Below are 21819 nucleotides of genomic sequence, written 5' to 3'. Positions count from 1 at the left end.
ACAGGGTGGGGCAGAAGGTTGTTCCGAGATAGGAAGAGATTCAGATTTTGCAGGATTAAGGTTTCAGATGTGTACACCATTAGGTTTCTGGGATGCTTCCTTTGGGGGCTTCTATTTCCTTTGCTGGCTTGTTTGTCAGTGGGTTAAGAAGGTAGAATGGGCTGAGGATTAGTCTCAAAGCTGGCCAGGTAGTGAAAGCAGAAGTATGACTGTTATGAGCTGCATCTCATCTGTAGTGCTTTGAGGCTTCTTTCTTGAGAAGATGGGCACATCACAGAGTTATCTCTACGAGTCGAAAGGAGAGGTGTCTGTATTTCCAAGGAATGAGGCTTCAGAAGTAACTTTCTAAGAGCATGGGATAGGAGAATGGAGCTTATTTCCAAAAGGGCACATATTTAAAAATTTGGGGAGATGGTTATTTTAGGGTACATGTGCCTCTTGAGCAGGATTTGGGTGGGAAGAGGGAGATGTGAGTAACTTGAAGTTTCCCAGAGACCCTTGTCTTTGCCTTCTTATCTTCTGTCTCTCCCTCTCGTTCTCCTCCTTGCCTTCTTCCAGAGCCACTCCCTAGTTCAGGCCATCTCTAATACTTAACCTCGAATCTTAGAACTTACTTCTTTCCGTGGAAATGAGTTTTATTGGGAATGCTAATTTTATTTTATTTTTAAAATATATTTTATTGATTTTTTTACAGAGAGGAAGGGAGAGGGATAGAGAGTTAGAAACATTGATGAGAGAGAAACATCGATCAGCTGCCTCCTGCATACCCCCCACTGGGGATGTGCCTGCAACCAAGATACATGCCCTTGACTGGAATTGAACCCGGGACCTTGAGTCCGCAGGCCGATTCTCTATCCACTGAGTCAAACCAGTCAGGGCGGGAATGCTAATTTTAATTAAAGAAGGAGAGATGGGGGTTTGTCAGGTGGTACTCCAGGAAAGGGGATGCTCTGCAGAAGTGGGGTGTTTGTGTGAGTGGGAGGATCTGGGCATGGGCATGGGGCTGGAAGGTAGAACAGGTAGAGGTGTACGGCGAACCGTGCTCATTGTGAGGAAACCAGTTGGTGGACCTAGGGAATGTTCCATGGAAGGGCCCTGAATTGGAACACTGGTTCCTTTTAGGTATGTTTTTGTGTATGTGAAAAAGGTTGAGGATTCCAGGGAAGACTGTTGAGGTCAAGGGGGAAGGTCCAAATGTAACAATTTGGATTGTTACAGGGGTAAATTTTCGGTATGGTCTTTTAGAAGGAATTAGAGCAGTGATTCTCAACCTGTGGGTCTCCAACCTGTGGGTCGCGACCCCTTTGGGGGTCAAACGACCCTTTCACAGGGGTCACCTAAGACCATCGGAAAACACATATATAATTACATACTGTTTTTGTGATTAATCACTATGCTTTAATTATGTTCAATTTGTAACAATGAAAATACATCCTGCATATCAGATATTTACATTACGATTCATAACAGTAGCAAAATTACAGTTATGGAGTAGCAACGAAAATAATTTTATGGTTGGGGGTCACCACAACGTGAGGAACTGTATTAAAGGGTTGCAGCATTAGGAAGGTTGAGAACCACTGAATTAGAGGGATACAGTGATAGGTAGTTAATAAACACATAAGTTAGGGGAAGGGTAGCTGAAAACTCATAAATGACAACTTTATTTGGGGGCCCACTATGGGGGATCAGTTAAAAAGTGGGTGTGCCCTGGCCGGTTTGGCTCAGTGGATAGAGCATCGGCCTGCGGACTGAAAAGTCCCAGGTTCGATTCCGGCCAAGGGCATGTACCTTAGTTGCAGGCACATTCCCAGTAGGGGGTGTGCAGGAGGCAGCTGGTCGATGTTTCTTACTCTCTATCCCTCTCCCTCTCTGTAAAAAACCAATAAAATATATTTTTTAGAAAAAGGGTGTGAAATGTAGGGAGTAGGGTGGGGGACTGATGAGTGATGGTCAGAACCCTCCATCCCATCCCCCTTTGTACAGGCATTACCACCCACTGTTTTAGGAGACACCATTGTTACTCATGGTGTGGTCCCAAACATCACCTGAGAGCTTGTTAGAAACCCAGAAACTCACCCTGCCCTGCTGAGTCGGATCTGCACTGAACAAGACCCTGGGAGGGTGATTCCTGTGCACACCGTAAAACAGACTTTAAACTGTGAAGTTGGGCCTTTACCTTTGTTCCCCCCACTAGCTATTGTTCGCATTTCCTTTGGCATGTCTCCTTAAGAAGCCGGGGACAGTTTGGACGGTATTAGGGATTCTCTCTATACCTTTAGTAAATTTAGGTATCCCCCTGTCTCCTTTAACCTTTTCTTTTTGGAGGGGGGAGTCCTTTCTAGGTATTGAGCATCTCATTTATTGTGTTTCTCGTCCTTGAGGAACTGGTGTTACACAAACTGAGTTTTTACTTATTCTTTCTTATTTTCATCTCCTCATGTTTTCATTCACAGCAGTATTTCATGTGTGGCTGAAGAAGAGACTGTCCTAGCCATGATAATAGCTCTTTGCTAACATGTGACAGGGTAGATAAACTGCTTCCGTAGTGCTGCCCCCACCTTTAAACCCCCCCCCCCATGTTTCCTGTGGTGGTTTTGGTTTCTCAATCTAAAAGTTCATAATGTGTTTTAAGCCAGAGGCCTAATAATAAATATTGCTTTTCTCAATCTTTCTAAAGCTCTCCTAATGTGAATACTCTTTTATAGAAAATGTATGAATTCTATCCCCCAACTTCCAGTAACCAAAGTTCAGACCCTTTTCGTACTCAGTGAATTATCCCATGGCTAGGAAGCTGATGTATAGAATTTTCGTTATGTGGGCATTGTAAGTTGGGGCATACTTGGTACTGTTGGCTACTGTTAAAATGATATATTCACTGGCGTTTTCCTTGGGGGACTTTTAATTTCCTGTAGTGTTCAAAGTCCAGAGAAACCTGTAACATTCTACTTAAAATGTGATGGATATTTCCAAGTATGTTAACCTTCATTGGGGCTTGAACAAGAGCCACTCATTGCTATGATCACTTCTACAATGTGTTTTACAGTGGTTAAATGAGGAGAAAATTATCCAGAGGCTTGTGGAAATAGTTCATCCATCGCAAGAAGAAGATGTAAGTTCCCTTGTCTGACTGTAAACTGATTTTTTTTTAAAAAAAGAACCATGTTTATTTGGGCATAGAGCATAATTGCATGAAATGTGAAATAGAGGGCAGGTAGAACAGTGATAACCTAGCATTCTTAAAGTTGCCAATTTTCTAAACACTAAAGGCTTTAAAAATACTATGTTTAATATTTTTTTGCTGATACCCAGAAAATTTCCAAAAGTATGGAAAGCAGCAAGGTCTGGTTGTAGCCATTCTCCTTTCCAGAGCCCAGGTTTCATGCTGAATCTACTTGCCTTTGTTACAGACCTCTGTCCATGCTTCCGAATGATATGGCTACATCTGCATTTGTGTCAGGGCCTGGGTCAGTGTTGACTCCGTTGAATCCCTAGAGTGACAGCGTCTTGGTGCTTGTCCTTCTTGGCCCGGACTTCATGCTCTGGCAGGTTTGGCTTGGTCCTGGGTGCTGAAGATGGACTTGGCATTAGGATTGACACTGCTTTGCAGTTTGAAGATTGAGCTGTGCTGAGGGGCCGCCTGTCAGGATGGGGTCTCGGGGATCAGCTGGTGTGGCTGTGTGGAGGAGGCTAGCACTATGCTTCTCTGCTGCTACTCTTGCCACCTTTAGCAGTGGACTGAGCCCTGTGGAATTTTTCAGCATTCAGCCATTTCTACCTATAGACATGACAGTTCCATGCTGTTCAACTTCATCTCTATGAAGGAGTTGGTTTCAAGAAGATGCAGGATATATCATGAGGCACAGGGGCACCTCCTTGTTCCCTTAGGCTGCTGGTTAGACAGAGTGCTAATGGAGGAGGTGTGTCACCAAAGGGTGTGTTCTCATGAAGGCCTGTTTTCCATTAGGATGAATTTAGCCCCTCCCCTTCACTCTGGTCCATTTCAAAACTTCGTACCTGGAGTTTATCTAAATAGGCATTTAAAAAGAAAAGAAGAAGAAGAAGAAAAGAGCTAACTATTAAAGGGGTTGTTGATTCTCCATCATTCTTTTTGGGGTCGTGCAGTGTTGTTACTGTTGACATTGAGGACACATTCAGGTGTGTCAGGTGCCCAAGTGTGAGGACCCTGCTTAGAAGAAGCCTTGAGTCTAAGGGAGGTAATCTTCCCTCCTGTGGCTTGGGAGGTAGGTGGTTCCATGCAATGGGTATATGGAAAGTGATGGCAGGAGCACGGCCTACCCATTCATGGGAGCTTGTGGCTGTGGACCAGACTTGCTCCTCACTAGGTTCAGGTTCTTGAGCAGAAGAACTTGCTGGTTCAACAGGATGTTATACCCTCTGCAGGTCCAGGTGAAATCAAAGGAGAAGCCCTGTTCTGCAGCAGGTTTTTTCCGAAGGACAAAGTGTTTAGGGCATCAGCACCTTCCCTACTTGACTTGCAAGAAAGTTCATTTCACCTTTTGGGACAGTCCTATTGATATTTCTGTATTAAATGATAAATTACTGCTAAAATTGTACTGACCAATTTATATTTATTAAGGAAATATTAGGCTCCTGATTCCAAACAGTGGATTTTGATATCCCGGTGTGTGTGTCATCTCTGCTGGAATATCATTGTTCTACCTGTACTGAGGTGATGCTCAGTGTTTGGGCACTGAGATTTTAGTGTTTTCCTGTAAGGTAAATACACTGTACACTTGGGAAAAGTGTAATATTTCTTACCCATTGGTATAGTCCTTAAAGCTGTATTTGCTTTTTTTTATGATAAAAGTATATGTTTTGGGGTGTTTTTTTATGTATTAAATTCTATCATCTCTCCCCACAAATAGCAGTATGTACTGTGCAATATTGTTAAGTCAAGCTCATTAGCTTGGCAGAATTAAAAATTCATGCTTTTTCCATATGTTATTTATTTTGAGCTTGACTTTTTACCCACTGCAGCTTATGGCCAGTGTTAATTTGTGTCATGTCTTAAGCAGTTTCCTTCCTAACTTTTATAAATTTGACTTTTGACATGTTTTATAGTTAAAATTGTACTTTTTTCCTTTAGCGGCATTCAAATGCATCACAGTCACTTTGTGAAATTGTTCGCCTGAGCAGAGACCAGATGTTACAAATTCAGAACAGCACAGAGCCAGATCCTCTGCTTGCCACTCTAGAAAAGTATGTTTAAACCCAGTTTTTGTCCTTTGTTCATATTGATGCTATCTGATGTGTTGCCATTATGAGATTGGTAAGTGTTGGGAATCACGTCCATGGAAGATACTATTTTGGGTGGGTGAGAAGGTAGGAAAATTGCTTGTCTGATCCCAGCCATTGGTAATTCCCAGTAGAGACATGGAGGGTAAGAATGTAAATAAATGACATTTATATGTAGACTCTGAACTTTTCAAAGTTCAAACTAGAATTCTTTGAAGACATCATAATATGGCGTAGCCTCATCATAACTGTACTCACAGCCTCTATGAGTTTTGATGGAGAATTTCTTACGAATGCACTAAATTGATTTATTTTAGCGAATAATTTTATCAGAAGCCCTTTTTAGGTTTTACTCTCCTTTTATAGCTGACAAGGGCAACCTTATCACACCTGATTTGAAGGGGATACATGTCGTGTATTTTTCATTTCTTTGTCCTGGCTTCTGCCCTTTTTAGAAAATTCTTAAATGAACAGCCATGTCATGTTTGGGTTTCAGAAAACAGCTTGGGGATAGTGTGCTGTTTTGAAATTTGTGACTGGCCACCCTGCATGTACTAGGTTTTTCTAGGTTCACACATTTTCAGAAAGAGTCTTTACCATTAAATATGGGCATATGTTTGACCTGCATCCTTGCAGCTGAAGGTATTTTAATAAAGAAAAAACAGACATTTCCCCAGTTAGATGATTCATTAGAAAGTTAGCACTGTTAAGTATGAAAGACTGTCTTGTTTCAACTTACTGCTGCTCTCCTTCTTTTTAGTGCTTTGTCAGTCCTGTTTCAGTCCTCCTGTATAGTGAGGCTCATTTGCATCTTTTGGCTTAACACCTTGGGAGGCCTTTTATTAAAATAGACATGTGTATGTATTATTTACTTGGCAAGTTTGACCCAAGCAAGGAACAAATTCGAGGCAAGGTATCTTGTTTTAAACTCTGTCTTCTGAGAAGTAAAGTTGTAATTCCCAGAGTGTGATAGAACGGGAGGAGGACTAGTTCTCTCAAGTAGCAATTCTTAAAGAGATTACTTGCTTTTGAGTAAAGTGTCATTTTACCTGCCCCATTTCAGTAGTTCTTGGCATTATGACATATGCACTCCTTTTATAACATGTAAGACATTTCATGTTCAGATACTAATAATTGCAATATTCTTTAAATCATATAAAATTGCCATTTGAGTAGATTAAAACATTGAATAGCAACTATTTCATATGGTTCATGACAGCACTGTCCAAGAGAAACATAATAAAAGCTGCATGTAATTTAAAAATTTCTATTAATCACATTAAAGTTAAAAAAATAGGTGAAATTAATTTAAATGTATTTAATAGGTTAAAAATAATATTTCAACATATGCTCATTTTAAAAAACTGTTACTGAGCCTACAGTTAGTCTTCCATATCTGCAGATTCCCTACAGGTCAACCACCCATGGATCAAAAATATTAGGGGGGAAGAAAGTTACGGTGTTGCTGATGTGTCCTAGCTACTAAACGTGTAGACTTGTTTTCTTTGTCATTATTCCCTAAACAATATAGTGAAACAATGATTTACGTAGCATTCACGTTGTATTAGGTATTATAAATAATCTGGAGATGTAAAGTATACGGGAGGATGTATGTAGGTTATATGCAAATACTCTACACAGTTTTATATAAGAGACTTGAGTGTCCTTGGGTTTTGGTATCCTCGAGATCCTAGAATCCTTGGATACTGAGGGACGACTGTATACTGTAGTCTCCCCCCCCCCCCCTCTCTCTCTCTCTCTCTCTCTCTCTCTCTATATATATATATATATATATATATAGTCTTTTCTTTATATAAAGTTTTGGAAATCCAACATGTTTTACACTTAAGACAGATCAATTTAGACTAGTTACATTTTGAGTGTTCAGTGACCACGTGTGGTGAATGGCTCCTGTCTTGGACATCACAAGTTCACTCTGAATGTCAGACTGATCACTAGTAATCACAGTTCTTAATGCTGCTGTAGTCCTCTGTTCACACAACTCCGCTTGAACCAATGGGGGATCTAGCCACTGGAGCCTCTGTGGACCAGCTGTTACATTTCAGGCTATGTCTTTAGTTCTGGATCAGGCAACTATCTTTTGATGCAGATAGGTACATGCTCAGAAATAACACCATTAAATATTAGTTGGAGTAGGTTTCTTCAAATACATGGATCTGCTGAGTCAGGGGCCCCAATATGTCACTGAGTTAAACCTTCCCTGCACTTAGCAGCAGGGACCCTTCCTCTGCTTCCTACACTCTTCTTGAGAATGAGAACCCCCCCCCCCCTTTAAATATCAGACATGGCTCCCACATTATGGTTGTTCTTTTAGTATCTGTTGATTGAGAAAATACACAGTGACAAAAGGCTTCTTTCTGTGAGCCTAGTAAGCTTATTAATCATAATGTTTTTTTAAATGTTTGATAAATTATGTAGAAATATAGTATAATATTAGGCCCATCTACTGACAATACGTAGTAAACAGATTACCTAATCTTTATATTATTATGCCAAACAACTCATATGTTGGGTAGCACTGTGTGTGTGTGTGTGTGTGTGTGTGTGTGTGTGTGTGTGTGTGTGTGTGTAGTGCACACACCATATGTATGAATATAAGTTAGCATTGAAGGGAAAGTTTGAAATGAGCTAAAGTTAAAGCGAATGATAAAGATGGGTAGGGGTACCAAAAGGTCTCTAAAAAAGTGGGTTGAAGTGTTAGATAATGCATATTAGCTTGGGAAGTAATCTGGGCTTAAAGTGAATGTATTCAATTTAGTGGACCTGGAAAATATTCAAGTTCAAAAATTCCTTGAAAGATAGTTGTGTTAGAGAGGGTTGGACTGTGCAGCTCTTAATTCTTAATACTAATGAACTTGGAATGAGTTGGGGTTGATTCCTGTTCAACCAGTAGTTGTATAGAAGTCTTTCCTCTGCCTGCCCATAGAAAAAACAAACCAGACGTGAGCCATTGTCTCACAGACATGGAGAAAGACCCTGGAATGCTTCATGCACCAGACACTCATACCATTAGTTCCACTGATGCTCATCCAGGAACTACAGTGTGTTTGTTTTTAATGTAAAAGTGAATACGTTTTCTCTCAGGTGTAAATAAACACCTTATAGAATATGAAGACATTCCTTTTATCCTATTTGGTAAGCTCAGTCCCTTGGTTTATGATTTTGAATTCTGTATTCAGTGATATTTGTATGTTTAGATAAGACTCAGAATATGGCTCAGCTACTATGTTACATCTTGACCATCAAGTGTTTGCAGGTTAGTATGTCCTTTTTGTCCATTAGTAGAATGCCTTTTGGATATGGTAGAGTTCGAATTTGGTGCAGCCATGAAAATAGTGAGGGCCTCTTTGTTAGCCGCTCCGTTCAGGCACAGTGTTGATGAAAGTGTGACAGTGCTGCCTGAGAAGTAAGGTGGGCATCTGCAGTCTGACACTGTGTCGGTACCCCTCTTCCTTCAGTACCCCCGAGGTTGCTGTTTGAAGAATATACATATTTTCTGTAAAAAACAAACAAACCACTGTCTTCCAGAGCACAGTCCCAGGCCTAAACTCACATTTACCCTGTAGAGCAGGGGTCCTCAAACTACGGCCTGCGGGCCACATGCAGATACAAATATTGTATTTGTTCCCGTTTTTTTTTTTTACTTCAAAATAAGGTATGTGCAGTGTGCATAAGAATTTGTTCATAGTTTTTTTTTAAACTATAGTCCGGCCCCCCAACGGTCTGAGGGACAGTGAACTGGCCCCTGTTTAGAAAGTTTGAGGACCCCTGCTGTAGGCTGCCGTGCTGAGTGACTGTTAGAGTACTGTTTTAGGTAGAGGTCTCGAGTGATTTTAGTGCAGGTGCGGGAGTACCTGAAAGCTACTTCCTGCAGGGGAATCCTCTGAAGTTAGTTTAAATACCAGTTTTATTTGCTTCCCCCAAGTAAAAAGAGATTCTCTCCTTGCTGCCCTAGGCTGGCAAGGGACCTGGAGTTAGGATACAGTGAGCACACTGTGCCTTGGGATGACTAGTGTGAGCAGCCCAAGCTGTATGTCAGGAAGGTTCCTTCCTTAATCTACATGGATTCTGAAAATTACTGAGATCCTAAAAAATGGAGGTTTTCCTTGAGAAAATCATTGTAAATTTTCCTAGCAGGTTACCTTACATTTGAATTGTGACCTTGCCTGTGTACAGGAGAGCTGTAATAGGAAGAGCCTGCAGAAAATTCTTTTTGGGCAACAGTTCAGTCATACTCATTGCATTGCTACCACTTTATTTGGATTTATGAAATTTTAATTGTAGAGTAAAAGGCAATAATTGATGTTCTCTTTTACCTGTTTTAGATGTTAATTATACATTAATGCCTTTGTGGCTTCTAATTAGCCTTTTTAAAAATTTTCCCTTTTTTGCAAGGGTGAAGGGTTCTGGGTCTTACTATCCCACCCCAACCCCAGCCGCTGCCGCCATCATCACCACCACCGCCACCACCACTCTGGTCTGAGTGGGAGGTGACGTCTAGTCTTGAAATATTTGTTGGCTCTCAAGAAGATCGGCAAAAGGAAGCAGGGCCCAGATGATTTTGCAGAGGGAAGGAGGGGAGCAATATATGTATGGAGAGTTACATTTATTATAAGCAGGATCACTTGCCTACTTTAATAAATGTATTAAAAGAAAATACTGTTTAGTGAAACAAACATGTACAAGTGACTGTGAATTCTTGTGTAATATTTGTCTCACTGGTACCATGACCTTTTTCTCTGAAGTTGTTGGTGAATGATGTTACAATTAACGCCTGACTGTTGATTTGTTTCCCTAGGCAAGAAATTATAGAGCAGCTTCTATCAAATATATTCCACAAGGATAAAAATGAATCAGCTATAGTCAGTGCAATACAGATACTGCTGACATTACTTGAGACACGACGACCAACGTAAGCTTTTCTTTTCTTTTATATCTTACAAAATGCCATTTAGTTTTGCCTTGTAGATTTTTTAAAAGCTAAGAGTTGAGTTGTTGGTTATAAGCTACAATATCATGCCCTTGAATTTCAGGTGCTAAATCTTTTTCTGCTGTATAAACTATAAGTAAGTCTTATGTGAATGCAATACATAGGGATGCTGTTGAAAAATAGCATTTGGTGAACACTCTTTATTGGCAGTATTTGGATTCTGGACATTTGGGTTTTGTAGTACTTACAAAAATATTAGACTAGCCAAGGAATTTTGAGCAAGACCAGTGATTGAGATTAAGTTGTCTCCTGCCTATTACAATGCATCATTGATGTAATATAGGGCAGCGTGTTGCTAGTATTTGTGACACCAAAATTTATATGCTTGATTAAGTTTATGGGTTTTTTTGTTTGTTTTTCACATAAGCAGGAAAGGTGGTGGTTCTATAAATATGGCTTAGGAAGTGACTCACCACTTGGGGAAAAATATGTCTATACCTATTTTACATAAAAATGAATTCTAGTCAAATTAAATTAAAAACACTAGAGGAAAAGTATGCAAACACTCAAAAGAATTATGGAATTGTGAAAAACTTTTAAGCATATCTCTTTAGACAGAAATTATAATGAAAAAAACTATATTTGGCCACATAAATGATTAAACCTCCCTACATATCCAAAAGCACTGTAATCTATTTCCCTTCCTCCCTTTCCAATAATTGAGTTTCTGAATGCTGTCCCATGTAGCTCTTACAGTTAGAAATCACTTCCACATGTGGAATATTTTCAAGTAATCGTCATAATAATCACTATAGAAGTTAGCTGTGTTCCAGGCAGTGTTCAGTTCTGTGTCTGCATTAGCATGGTCCTCACGGCAGACTTGGGAGAGACGTTGAGTGAGCCCACTTTCCACATTTGAACAAATGGCTGGGAAGAGAAGAGCCAGGACTTGGGCACAACTCCAGCAATGACATTTTTAACCACTGGTTTGCACTGATGTTCAGTTGACACCATTTCCAGATATGACTTTTATTTGAACGGCATCCCTGCAGTTTTAGGCCCCTCCTTCCTGATATCCTTTTTCCCCTCTTGGGCTCTGTCCTGCCCATTGGGATTTGAGAGTCTCATTGCATTCATAACTCTTTTTGTAGGAGTGGGTTATAATGAGTATAGATTGAGCTTTTGGGAGAGGGGTAATTTAAGCCTTTTAAATAGGAAACAATGTTGATTAGCCAAGAAAAACTAGAATAAATGCAGGCCTGTTATTAACATCCCAAATGGTAGGCAGTGTGCTATGCTCTGTACCTCAAGGGTCAGAGGCCTGCTTTCCATATTTTCTGGCTAGAGAACTGCTAGTAGTTTAACAGGTTCAAGGTGATTGGTGGTTCAAGTGAATGGGAAGAAATCACATACAATTTCCCATCTGATTCTCTGGGCCTCTGGATTTCAGGTTGTGTCTGCTGGTCCCTGTCGAATTACTACATTTTTATATGGTTGTTGTGTATACATCTACATGCTGATATGGAGCACTCTGATTTGTTCTGAAATTGTAATAAGTATAATTAACTTGCTTTATTTTAAGATTTGAAGGCCATATAGAGATCTGTCCACCAGGCATGAGTCATTCAGCTTGTTCGGTCAACAAGAGTGTTTTAGAAGCTATCCGAGGAAGGCTTGGATCTTTTCATGAACTCCTGCTTGAGCCACCCAAGGTAGGACAGCTATCTTAAACATGGCTGGCCAGCTTAACAGTTTGATTTAAACAGTTGTTAGAAAGAATATGAACCTTCTGAGTAATAGAACTGGCTGTGACCCGCATGCACAAAATATGTTACACGTACACTGCCAGTTGTCTTTATTGCTTTTGAGCTAGTTTCTAATTGGCTTTTATCTCTATACTAGAGCCCAGGGCATGAAATTCGTGCACGGGTAGGGTCCCTAGTAGCTGCTGGCTGCGGGCTTGGGCCTTCCTTCGTTCTATGCTGTCCCCTGGTAGTCAGCGCATGTCATAGCGAGTGATTGAACTCCTGGTCGGTCTAACTCCCGAGGGACACTTTGTATATTAGGCTTTTAGATATATATATATAGACTAGAGGCCCGGTGCATGAAATTCATGCAGGGGGCCGGGGTGGGGGGGTGTACCTCAGCCCGGCATGCACCCTCTTGCAGTCTGGGAGCCCTCGGGATGTTCAACGGCTGTGGAGGTGGGAGAAAGCTCCTGCCACCGCTGCTGCGCTCACCAGCCACGAGTCCCGCTTCTGGCTGTGCAGCGCTCCCCCTGTGGGAGCGTACTGACCACCAGGGGGCAGCTCCTGCATTGAGCATCTGCCCCCTGGTGGTCAGTGTGCATCATAACAACCGGTCATTCTGCCATTCTTGATTTGCATATTAGCCTTTTATTATATAGGATAATGTCTAAATTAGCAAATGTATATAATTAAAATTAAAAAATTTTTACCTGCTTAAGAAACTCTTATTCTTTTTATAAACTCTGGTTACTTCTATGCCCATAAAATGAACACTTTTCTTCTCACAGCATGTTATTTTCACATTTTTGAGGTAAAATAAATCTTTCAGGAACTGATTTTATAAGTGGAGTTGTCTTATTCAGAGTTGGAGCAGTGGAGCTAATGGACAGATGCTTAGTTAAGAAGCTGTCAATTGAATGTGACTTAGAGCCCAAGATTTTCTGCAGGGAGCATGTGTGTGCTGATGTGAAAACGACTGTTTACTCGGGCAGGCCATGAGAGAGAGCACTGAGAACAAGCAATGAAGACCTGCAAAATGAGTCCACGGTACCCAGCTCCCAGTGGTTTTATCGCTCCAGCCCCTGCCTGCGCAATGGTGCACAGGCGTAGATTAGGGTAGGAAGCTCTCCCTCTGGCATCTGGAGGGTGGAAGACTCAGTTATGGAGAGTTCTGCCAGCACCAGCTCTTATGTGTTCCTTTCCCTTCAGCCCTGTGTCACTGGATTCAGTGTCCTAGACATTGTAGCTAGAACCATGGTGGTATCTAGTGCATGAGTTACTGGGGATTTAGGTTTAGTATGCTAGTTTCTTCCTTCAAAATGAAATGTTTTCTGTTTATTTAGTCATTTTGTGGAGTGGGAGCCCAGGCTAATTTATGTCCATTACCAAGGAAGAGGAGTTCAGCTTCTGGATGATCTCTTCAGATGGCTGATGCTGCAGTGATCAAGTGTGGTCCTGCCTCCTTTGTGCTGTCTTCCCTGCATTCAGCCTGCATGGGATGCTGTCCAGAGTGCTTGGCGTTCCCTCGGGAAAAGTGCCAGTGTTGGTATTGAATATTTAACGGTCAGTGGCATCTCTCATGCCAGACCTAGGCAGAAGAAGAGGGAGAGTAAGGGAGAAAAAGGATTTACTTAGGAGGAGAGGAGAGAACATCACAAGTGGAAGTCGGAAGAGGAAGAAGGATGAGAGAGAAGAGGGTGCATGATGAAAGGCCCTGACCAGTTAACTTAGACGACCTCCACATCTTCCTTGCAGAAGGACATCGAGGGCAGCATCTAATGTGGAGTCTCACACTCGTATTCTTCTTGGCTCCAATCCAAAGGGAGGTATTGTCTCATTTGGAAGAGTGAGTGTGTTCAGTGTGTCCTGATTTTACTGTCTGGTGTGGTGTGTGAGTAGATACATGAAGCTTTTTAAAATATCTGATGATTAGAGCTGTCGTACATAGAGTAAAAAACTGTGAGCCTCACAGTCCCCTGAAGCCTTGGGGGAGCAGAAAGGGGTGAGGGTGCTGACAGGGAGGGGGACACTGAGAAAGGACACCACACAGCTGAACTCCTGAACTTGAGATTCTGAAAGGTTCTGTGCCTGTCTGTTGTGACTTCACATGGTAGGAACTCCCTTTTATGGACAAGAGCAGGTTTGAGGTTATGTTTCAAGGTTGTGGTCCAGAGGCAGCTTCCGAGTGTGCATCTTTATGGCAGATTTGGCGAAGGCAGAGGGCTGTGTTCCAAGACCACTTGTAACTTCTCTTGGTTTCTGGTCAGGTTTGGCATATTGCACTGGTTTTTAGGGACCCACGTAGCTTTCTGCTTGCTTTCTGTGGCAGTTAGAATGTTAAAATGGGGCACTTCATTTCTTATAAAATAGTCCAGGGAAGTTGCTTGATTGTTTTCTCTTGGTTACTTCATTATATCCTAAAGATACAAATTTTCCTTCAGATGTAGAATTCAGGCTGAATTGTTTACAGGGTTATTTGACCTGGTGTTTCATCGTTAGCACATACCCTGTCCCTTTCTGTTTGTTTACCTAAGTGGATTGTATCGGGAAGCCTTTTAATTGGAAACTTTTTCTTCCTCAGAAAAGTGTGATGAAGACGACATGGGGGGTGCTGGACCCTCCTGTCGGCAACACCCGGTTGAATGTGATTCGGTTGATATCCAGCCTGCTTCAGACAAACACCAGCAGTATCAATGGGGACCTTATGGAGCTGAACAGTATTGGGGTCATATTGGTAAGCCTTCCCTGGAGAGATGTTTTCATTTGCCTTCAGTATTTTATGGCCATATAACTCAAGGTACAACCTCACAAATTTACAATCCATATCAGTGACTTTTCTTGGTCTTGCGTGTAAATGATCTTAGAATTTTTTTTGCCTTGAGTTAATCATCAAATTTGAGTGCTTTAAATTTGTCAGTAGTTATTTATGTAAAGAAAACTGTATTAGAGACTTTCAGAAATGGTGAAGACAGAGTTTGCCAAGAAGTTCCGCCGTGGTTAGTCACCCTCTTCAGGAGAGTGTATGAACAGTGAATAACTGCTGGTGATAGCATTGTTAGCAAAGGGGCAAGTGTTCATCTTCTTTCCACGGAGACATCTCTGTTTATCATATCTGAGACACCAGATTTGAGTCCAGAATTTCCCTTGAAACAGCTGTGAGTCTGCTTGTCAGTGAAAGAGGGAAAGGAAGATCCCAGGAAGGAGCTCCTCCCCAGTTTCAAAGTTTGTGCTTAGAATCCATAGGCCCCGCTCTGGTGCCCCTGCTTGCTGTGTGTGCCCCACCATCCAGAAGGTATGAGTTTAACACTTAGCAGGTTTCACAGGGTACCATCACACTGTTCATTTGCGGAGTTTAGGGTTGTTTCACAGGAGGATGTGTGGGTGTTCGATCACTACATGAAAGGCGGTGCACATTAGAATGTGCACTTACTTTGTGCTCATGCGATCTTGAACATCAAACACTGTGAGAGAGAGTCTGTTTTTCAGATCATTCCCAGAGAAGGGATGCACTCATGCTGTCCATGGTGGAGCCAGATTTGAATTCATATCCAATTGCAAACCCATGGGTGGTTTTCATACCATGCGCTTGCTGGCGTCACTGAGATACTTTTAAGTTCAGCTTTGGTTAAATGACATGTCAGTGTAGGGCATAGAGAACAGGAACAGTTTGGATAAAGGTGAAATGTGAAAAGATAATAGTTTGTTTGGTAGCATAATTGTTGCCCTGGGAGACATAGTATTTGCCTTACTCTCTGGATAGAATGTAAAACTCGAGAAATATACCTTTCTACTCCTGTCTCTGAGTCTCCTTGAAGTCATCAATTACTAGTCTTTAATCTTACTAGTTTAATCTTACTATTGCTAATCTTTAGATAATTTGATAAAACTCTTAAGTGGGTCATCATTTCTTTTTCATTTGAGATTAGCTAACCAGACTCAATAATATTCTAAATACATAACTATGTGTTTTTTGCTTTTAGGGATTGTCTTTTCTTTTTGTGATATGTTACCTTTTCAGGTAATTTGGAAATCCCTTGTTTTGCTCCATTTGCTGACAGGGTTGTTTGAAATGCTTGAGTGGTTATTCTTTGTTAAGGTGTGAGCACCTCAAGATTGGGGCCTATGTGTTTCTCTCTGCCTTGTTGCTCCTAGCACTGTACCTTGCACAAAAAGCCTTCAGTAAATATTTGTTAAATCAAAAGGAAATTATTATAAATAGAGGCCCAGTGCATGAAATTCGTGCCTGGGTAGGCTCCTGACTGCCAGCCAGGGCCTTTCTTTGTTCTGCGCTGCCCCCTGGTGGTCAGCACATGTCAAAGTGAGCAATCGACTTCAGGGTCGGTCGAACTCCCGAGGGGACACTTTGCTTATTAGGCATTTATTTTTATTTTTATATATATATTTCTTTAAAAATTATTTATTGAACTTAATATCAGCATTAGTTGTCTTGAAAACATAAGAGGATACTCCCTTTCTCTTTGAGAAACTATTACCTTTTCTTCATCTGTTTATTGTTGGTGTCTACATGATTTCATGAAAACTTTGGCATGTTGAAAGAGCAAATATCCTGTTATTTAGTCTATGAAGTGCTGTTTCAAATAAACTTGTATTCTTTTAGTAGTCCTGTTGGACTAAGAACACATCATTTTTACTTTATTAAATTATTATTTGGTCAGTATTTTAAAGCAGTGACTTAAATATTGAGGTAACTAAATAAAAGAAAGAATTGTTTTTTTTGTAGGACATGTTCTTCAAATATACATGGAATAACTTTTTACATACACAAGTGGAAATTTGTGTTGCACTGATACTTGCAAGTCCCTTTGAGAACACAGAAAATAGCACAATTACTGATCAGGAATCAACTGGTGACAATTTATTGTTGAAACACGTAAGCTTACTTGATTGCTTTTTTCTGCTACTCCTGGTCATAGAGTTTTTCCACTTAAGTGTGAAATGAATTATAGCTCACATTTAAAAAATATAAGTATACTAGAGGCCCGGTGCATGAAATTCGTGCACTGGCGGGGGGTGGGGGGGCGGCTGGGGTTGTCCCTCAGCCCAGCCTGCACCTTCTCCAATCTGAGACCCCTCGGAGGATGTCTGACTGCCGGGACTGCTGGCTCCCAACCACTCGCCTGCCTGCCTGCCTACCTGATTGCCCCTAACCACTTCTGCCTGCCAGCCTGATTGATGCCTAACTGCTCCCCTGCTGGCCCGATCGCCCCCAACTGCCCTCCCCTGCCAGCCCAGTCGCCCCCAACTACCCTCCCCTGCCAGCCCGGTTGCCCCAGACTGCCCTTCCCTGCAGGCCTGGCCCCCCCAACTGCCCTCCCCTGCTGGCCTGGTCTCCCCTAACTGCCCTCCCCTTCTACTGTCTGTGCCGTCATCTTTGAGGGTGGTGCAGTCAATTAGCATATTCCCTCCTTATTGATTGTGGGTGCCACCATCTTTGTGATGGTCGATTAGCATATCCCCTCTTTATTAGATAGGATTGCCCTGGCCAGTGTCTTAGTTGGTTGGAGCATCGTCCCATGCACTGAAGGGTTGTGGGTTCAATTCCTGGTCAGGGTACATACTTAGGTTTCGTGTTCAATCTCCAGTTGGGGTGCATGTGGGAGGCAACTGATCAATGTTTCTCTCTCACATCTGTGTTTCTTTCTCCCTTTCCTGTCCTCTAAAATCAGTAAAAACAATATCCTCAGGTGAGGATTAAAAAAGAAAGTACAAATATTACTGTGAATTCTGACTCACAATTTTCTTTATTCCATTTTAATTTTAGTCAGGCTCTGTATTTCTGAGCCAAATTTCCATGGTTAATAAAACCTAGCTTTGCTTAGATCAATAGCTCATTGGTAGCATTACTTGAAATACTGTCCTTTCCCAGTAGGTGCACAGTTAAAGGCATGGGTCCTGTCTGGAATCCCTGTAGTGTTCTGAGAGCCTTGGGTACATTTATCACCACACTGCATTTGATTTAGCCAATAATTTACAGCTATATTTACTAGTAGCTTGCTGGGCTAAACATATCACTATTCTATTCAGTTAGTGTTCTAGGTCACTTTAAAATTTTGACACTTTGACATTTATATAAAGATTAACTGGAATATTCCTTTTCATTCAGCTTTTTCAAAAATGTCAGTTAATAGAACGAATACTTGATGCCTGGGAAATGAACGAGAAGAAACAGTAAGTAAATTGATAGGAATTCAGTTTGATTTTCTGTTTGAAGAAAATGTCCTCCCTACCTTGGACAGAGAGCAGTGAAAGTGATTACATGGTATATGGCACTTCATAGTTACAAATACTTCTCCTTGGACGGCCAGGGTATTTCATTGTAACAGGTATTTTTTTTTTCTTTTTTTAAAAATATATTTTATTGATTTTTTACAGAGAGGAAGGGAGAGGGATAGAGAGTTAGAAACATCGATGAGAGAGAAACATCGATCAGCTGCCTCCTGCACACGTCCTACTGGGGATGTGCCCGCAACCAAGGTACATGCCCTTGACCAGAATCAAACCTGGGACCCTTGCATCTGCAGGCTGATGCTCCATCCACTGAGCCAAACCGGTTAGGGCAGGTATTTTTTTAATTTATTTTTTGATCCCTCTGTCATTCTCCCTCTTGAGGGGAGACCAGGGGTTGGGAGTACTACCCACCTCTGTGCTGCTTTTGAGACTTCCTGGTCCTTTTTGAATGGCTGTTTTTCTGAGAATAATGTGGAGTTGAAGGAAGAGTTGTAAAGTCCAGTCCTACTCAGTGACGGTTGGACCTAGTACTCTGTTTCTGCGTACCCCATGTTCTCACTGTGCAGAAATGTCACTTCATGGAACTAGAGGGAGGAATTGCCTACTTTCTTGTCAGGAAATTTCCATTAGCTGATTGGCAAGATTACTCGAGTCTTAGTTGATGCATGTAAGTAGTTTGTTACACAGATTTATTTTTTCCTAGTGGTGGTGTTTGTAATAGGCGTTGGTCTAAATGGAAAGATGGATATAGTTGGGAAGGTTAGACCCTAAATGGGGAAAGGGACAGGGATGATTTGCCTGTATTCCAAGTGATATGTGGGCCAGACAAGAGATGATTACCTCTTGGCCAAATCTTCAAATCAGCTTATATTTTAACTTGAGAAATGCTATTGGTAGGTGATTATCTTTATTAATTGATTAAAATTTGATGACCTTTAACAAAATGAAGCAGTTCCCTACGATCTATTTAAAGTCTGAAAAATAGTTTCACAAAAAAGATAAAAAGGAAAGTCACAGAAACATGAAGCATCAATGACTTGTTTGGGTTTTGTTGGTTTTTTAAAGCTAATATGTTATTGAGGATTAATGGTTTGTTGGTTAGTTGGTTGGCATATTTGAATAAACCTTGTCCCATTGATGAAGCTATAGTATAATTTTTGAGTAGAGTTTCTGCCACCCCACCTCCCATCCTCACCCCCAAGCCTGGTAATATTCTGGCACCGTGCTTTTCTGTTTCATCGCTCTGTCCTGTCAGGAATCTGAATGTCTGTCCTTTGTTATCAGGGCCCAGGGAGGACGACGGCATGGCTACATGGGACACCTGACGAGGATAGCTAACTGCATCGTGCACAGCACTGATAAGGGCCCTAATAGCGTATTGGTGCAGCAGCTTATCAAAGGTAAGTGCTTTCTGGAGTTCTCATCACATTTTTGTAGGGTCAGAGAAAGGATTTAAAGATAAAATGGAAATACTCTGTCATTTGTAATAGTTCTCTGTGGAGTTTCTTTAACAATTATCTGGAGACTTGAATGAGTTTCTTGAGAATGTTCTGAATAATTGTTCTTTACTTGTCTTATTTCTGCATTCTTTTAGCAGGTATTGCAGGCTTGGCCGAGCTCAGCACACTAGAGTTACCCACTTTCCATCTCAAAGAGCAGTGCTCGGTGACCCGTTCCTTGAGCTATAATTACTCTTGCTTTCTCTTTCCTTCTGAAGACCAGCTGTGTAGGCTGTGGATTGAGTCCTTTAGCTGGCGTGTTAAAACATTTCTCAGCTTTTGTCCACATCTCCATTACTAACACAAGAACTCTTTCTGTACTAACACTGAAATTTAGTCAGCCCAAGGTTACTTGGAAGAAAGTGTGTGGGTGCCTTTTACACTGGCACCCAGACCCTGGCCCGGTCTGTCACCTCTAAAACAAGGGAGCTCTGTGTACCAACAGAATCACTAGCCCTGGGACTTACTCTGTGAAAAATCCTCACCTTTGCAGCACAGAGTTCTTTCAGAGTAATGATGAAAATCATTTTCCAGTCCCTTCTTCGTTTATCTTTTAAGAATATTTACGTGTTCAAGAGCTATTATCTATCGAATGTGCATTCAGAGAATAGCTGCTGCCCCGTGATGGAAAAATTGGGGCTTGCTCACTTGGAATTTTGCTTCTTGAGAGAGGTATAAGCCAGGTCATCACAGGTTATCTTCCTGTTCTTACCAAAGAAAAGTGGCCGTGTGTGTGTGAGATGGTTTTTTAGATTGGTCTCTTGTATGGTGGCTGCATGCCAGCGCTGTGTGCCTGGTGCATGCAGGTGTGTGTGTAAAGCAGAATTGTCAGCCCTGACCGGTTTGGCTCAGTGGATAGAGCATGCGGACTCAAGGGTCCCGGGTTCGATTCCAGTCAAGGGCATGTACCTTGGTTGTGGGCATATCCTCAGTGGGGAGTGTGCAGGAGGCAGCTGATCAATGTTTCTCTCTCATCGATGTTTCTAACTCTCTATCCCTTTTCTTTCTTCTCTGTAAAAAATCAATAAAAGAATATATTTAAAGCAGAATTGTCAGATGACAGCTGTAGTCTAGTAAGGCCTCCAAGATTACAGCTGTGGTTTCATTTTCTCAGAAAATGCATTTTGTATCCTTTTCTTTAAAAAATTCTTTGGAACGTAGAATTTCCCTATTGCATCTGATCCATGTGTTGGCCTATGGCACAGACATTTAGGAAACATTATTTTTGATCAGTTTGAAAAGCCATACTGGGTTCCATGGAACATTCTTTGGTCAAATGTCAATCAGAGTACCTCAAGAAAATGTGCAGGAGCCGACATTTGCGGCATTTCCTAAACTTATGTGACGGTGAAGAAAGATGGCATTCCTCCACCTTAGAGACCTGTTTCCTTTCTCAGAAGAGTTTATTGGAAACACTCACATTTTCCAGTTTGTTTTTAACCAAAATATTTTTAAAAAGTGTTAAAATTACAGCTGCTGAGGGCTTTTGACATCAAACATAGACTTTTGGGGAGTGGGGGTTCTGATCCTGAAAGCCTTCAGGTTCCTCTGAGTTCACCTTTGGGAACTGCTGGGTGGGCCTCCTGTGTTACCTGGTGAGTTTATTTGCCTGCGTGGGTCACTATGGTAATGACACTTTTCTCCTCCTTTCCCTCAAGATCTTCCAGACGACCTCAGGGAGCGATGGGAGACCTTCTGCACAAGCTCCTTAGGAGAAACTAACAAGAGGAACACGGTAGATCTAGTAGGTTTTACAAGGTTAAATTTCTATGGTTTCAGGGCACTCAGCCTTTGCTCGTTTATTCAAAAAGACGTGAAAGATCTTCCATTTGTCCCGGTAATAGTGTGTCAAAGATAAGTTTGTTTCTTTACCAAGAAGACAGGTCAGTGTTCGCATTGTATTTGCTAATTTGCCTAGTCAGCTCCTGATTCCTGCCTGGGATGACAAAGGGGAACAAGGAAGCCACCAATGCTCCTTCTCACACCAGAGGTGGTTTCCCTTTCCCTTTGTGCTCTGCTCCCTGAGCGCCTCAGCCACAGTTGCCTGCCACTCCGTCGGGTGTGTTGCCTTCTGCCTCAGGTAAAGGGAACCCTTGGTGGTCAGAACCCTAAC

General features: G+C 41.6%; 1 protein-coding gene across 22 annotated transcripts in view; it reads left to right on the top strand.

The window, feature by feature from the left end:
• The window catches only part of PPP6R3 (protein phosphatase 6 regulatory subunit 3), a 63352-nt gene that overhangs the window by 9410 nt on the left and 32123 nt on the right, over positions 1 to 21819 (top strand). For all 22 annotated transcript variants that reach the window (XM_036326394.1, XM_036326395.1, XM_036326393.1 and 19 more), the window contains 9 exons: positions 3047 to 3112; positions 5111 to 5223; positions 10079 to 10192; positions 11793 to 11922; positions 14540 to 14692; positions 16700 to 16849; positions 18083 to 18147; positions 19492 to 19607; positions 21365 to 21450. In XM_036326394.1, the coding sequence (XP_036182287.1) occupies positions 3047 to 3112; positions 5111 to 5223; positions 10079 to 10192; positions 11793 to 11922; positions 14540 to 14692; positions 16700 to 16849; positions 18083 to 18147; positions 19492 to 19607; positions 21365 to 21450 (993 nt within the window). The remainder of the gene's footprint in view (positions 1 to 3046; positions 3113 to 5110; positions 5224 to 10078; positions 10193 to 11792; positions 11923 to 14539; positions 14693 to 16699; positions 16850 to 18082; positions 18148 to 19491; positions 19608 to 21364; positions 21451 to 21819) is intronic.

This window comes from Myotis myotis, unplaced genomic scaffold (assembly GCF_014108235.1).
Source record: "Myotis myotis isolate mMyoMyo1 unplaced genomic scaffold, mMyoMyo1.p scaffold_m19_p_10, whole genome shotgun sequence".
NCBI lineage: Eukaryota > Metazoa > Chordata > Mammalia > Chiroptera > Vespertilionidae > Myotis > Myotis myotis.
This window is presented reverse-complemented; position numbering and strand designations above follow the sequence as displayed.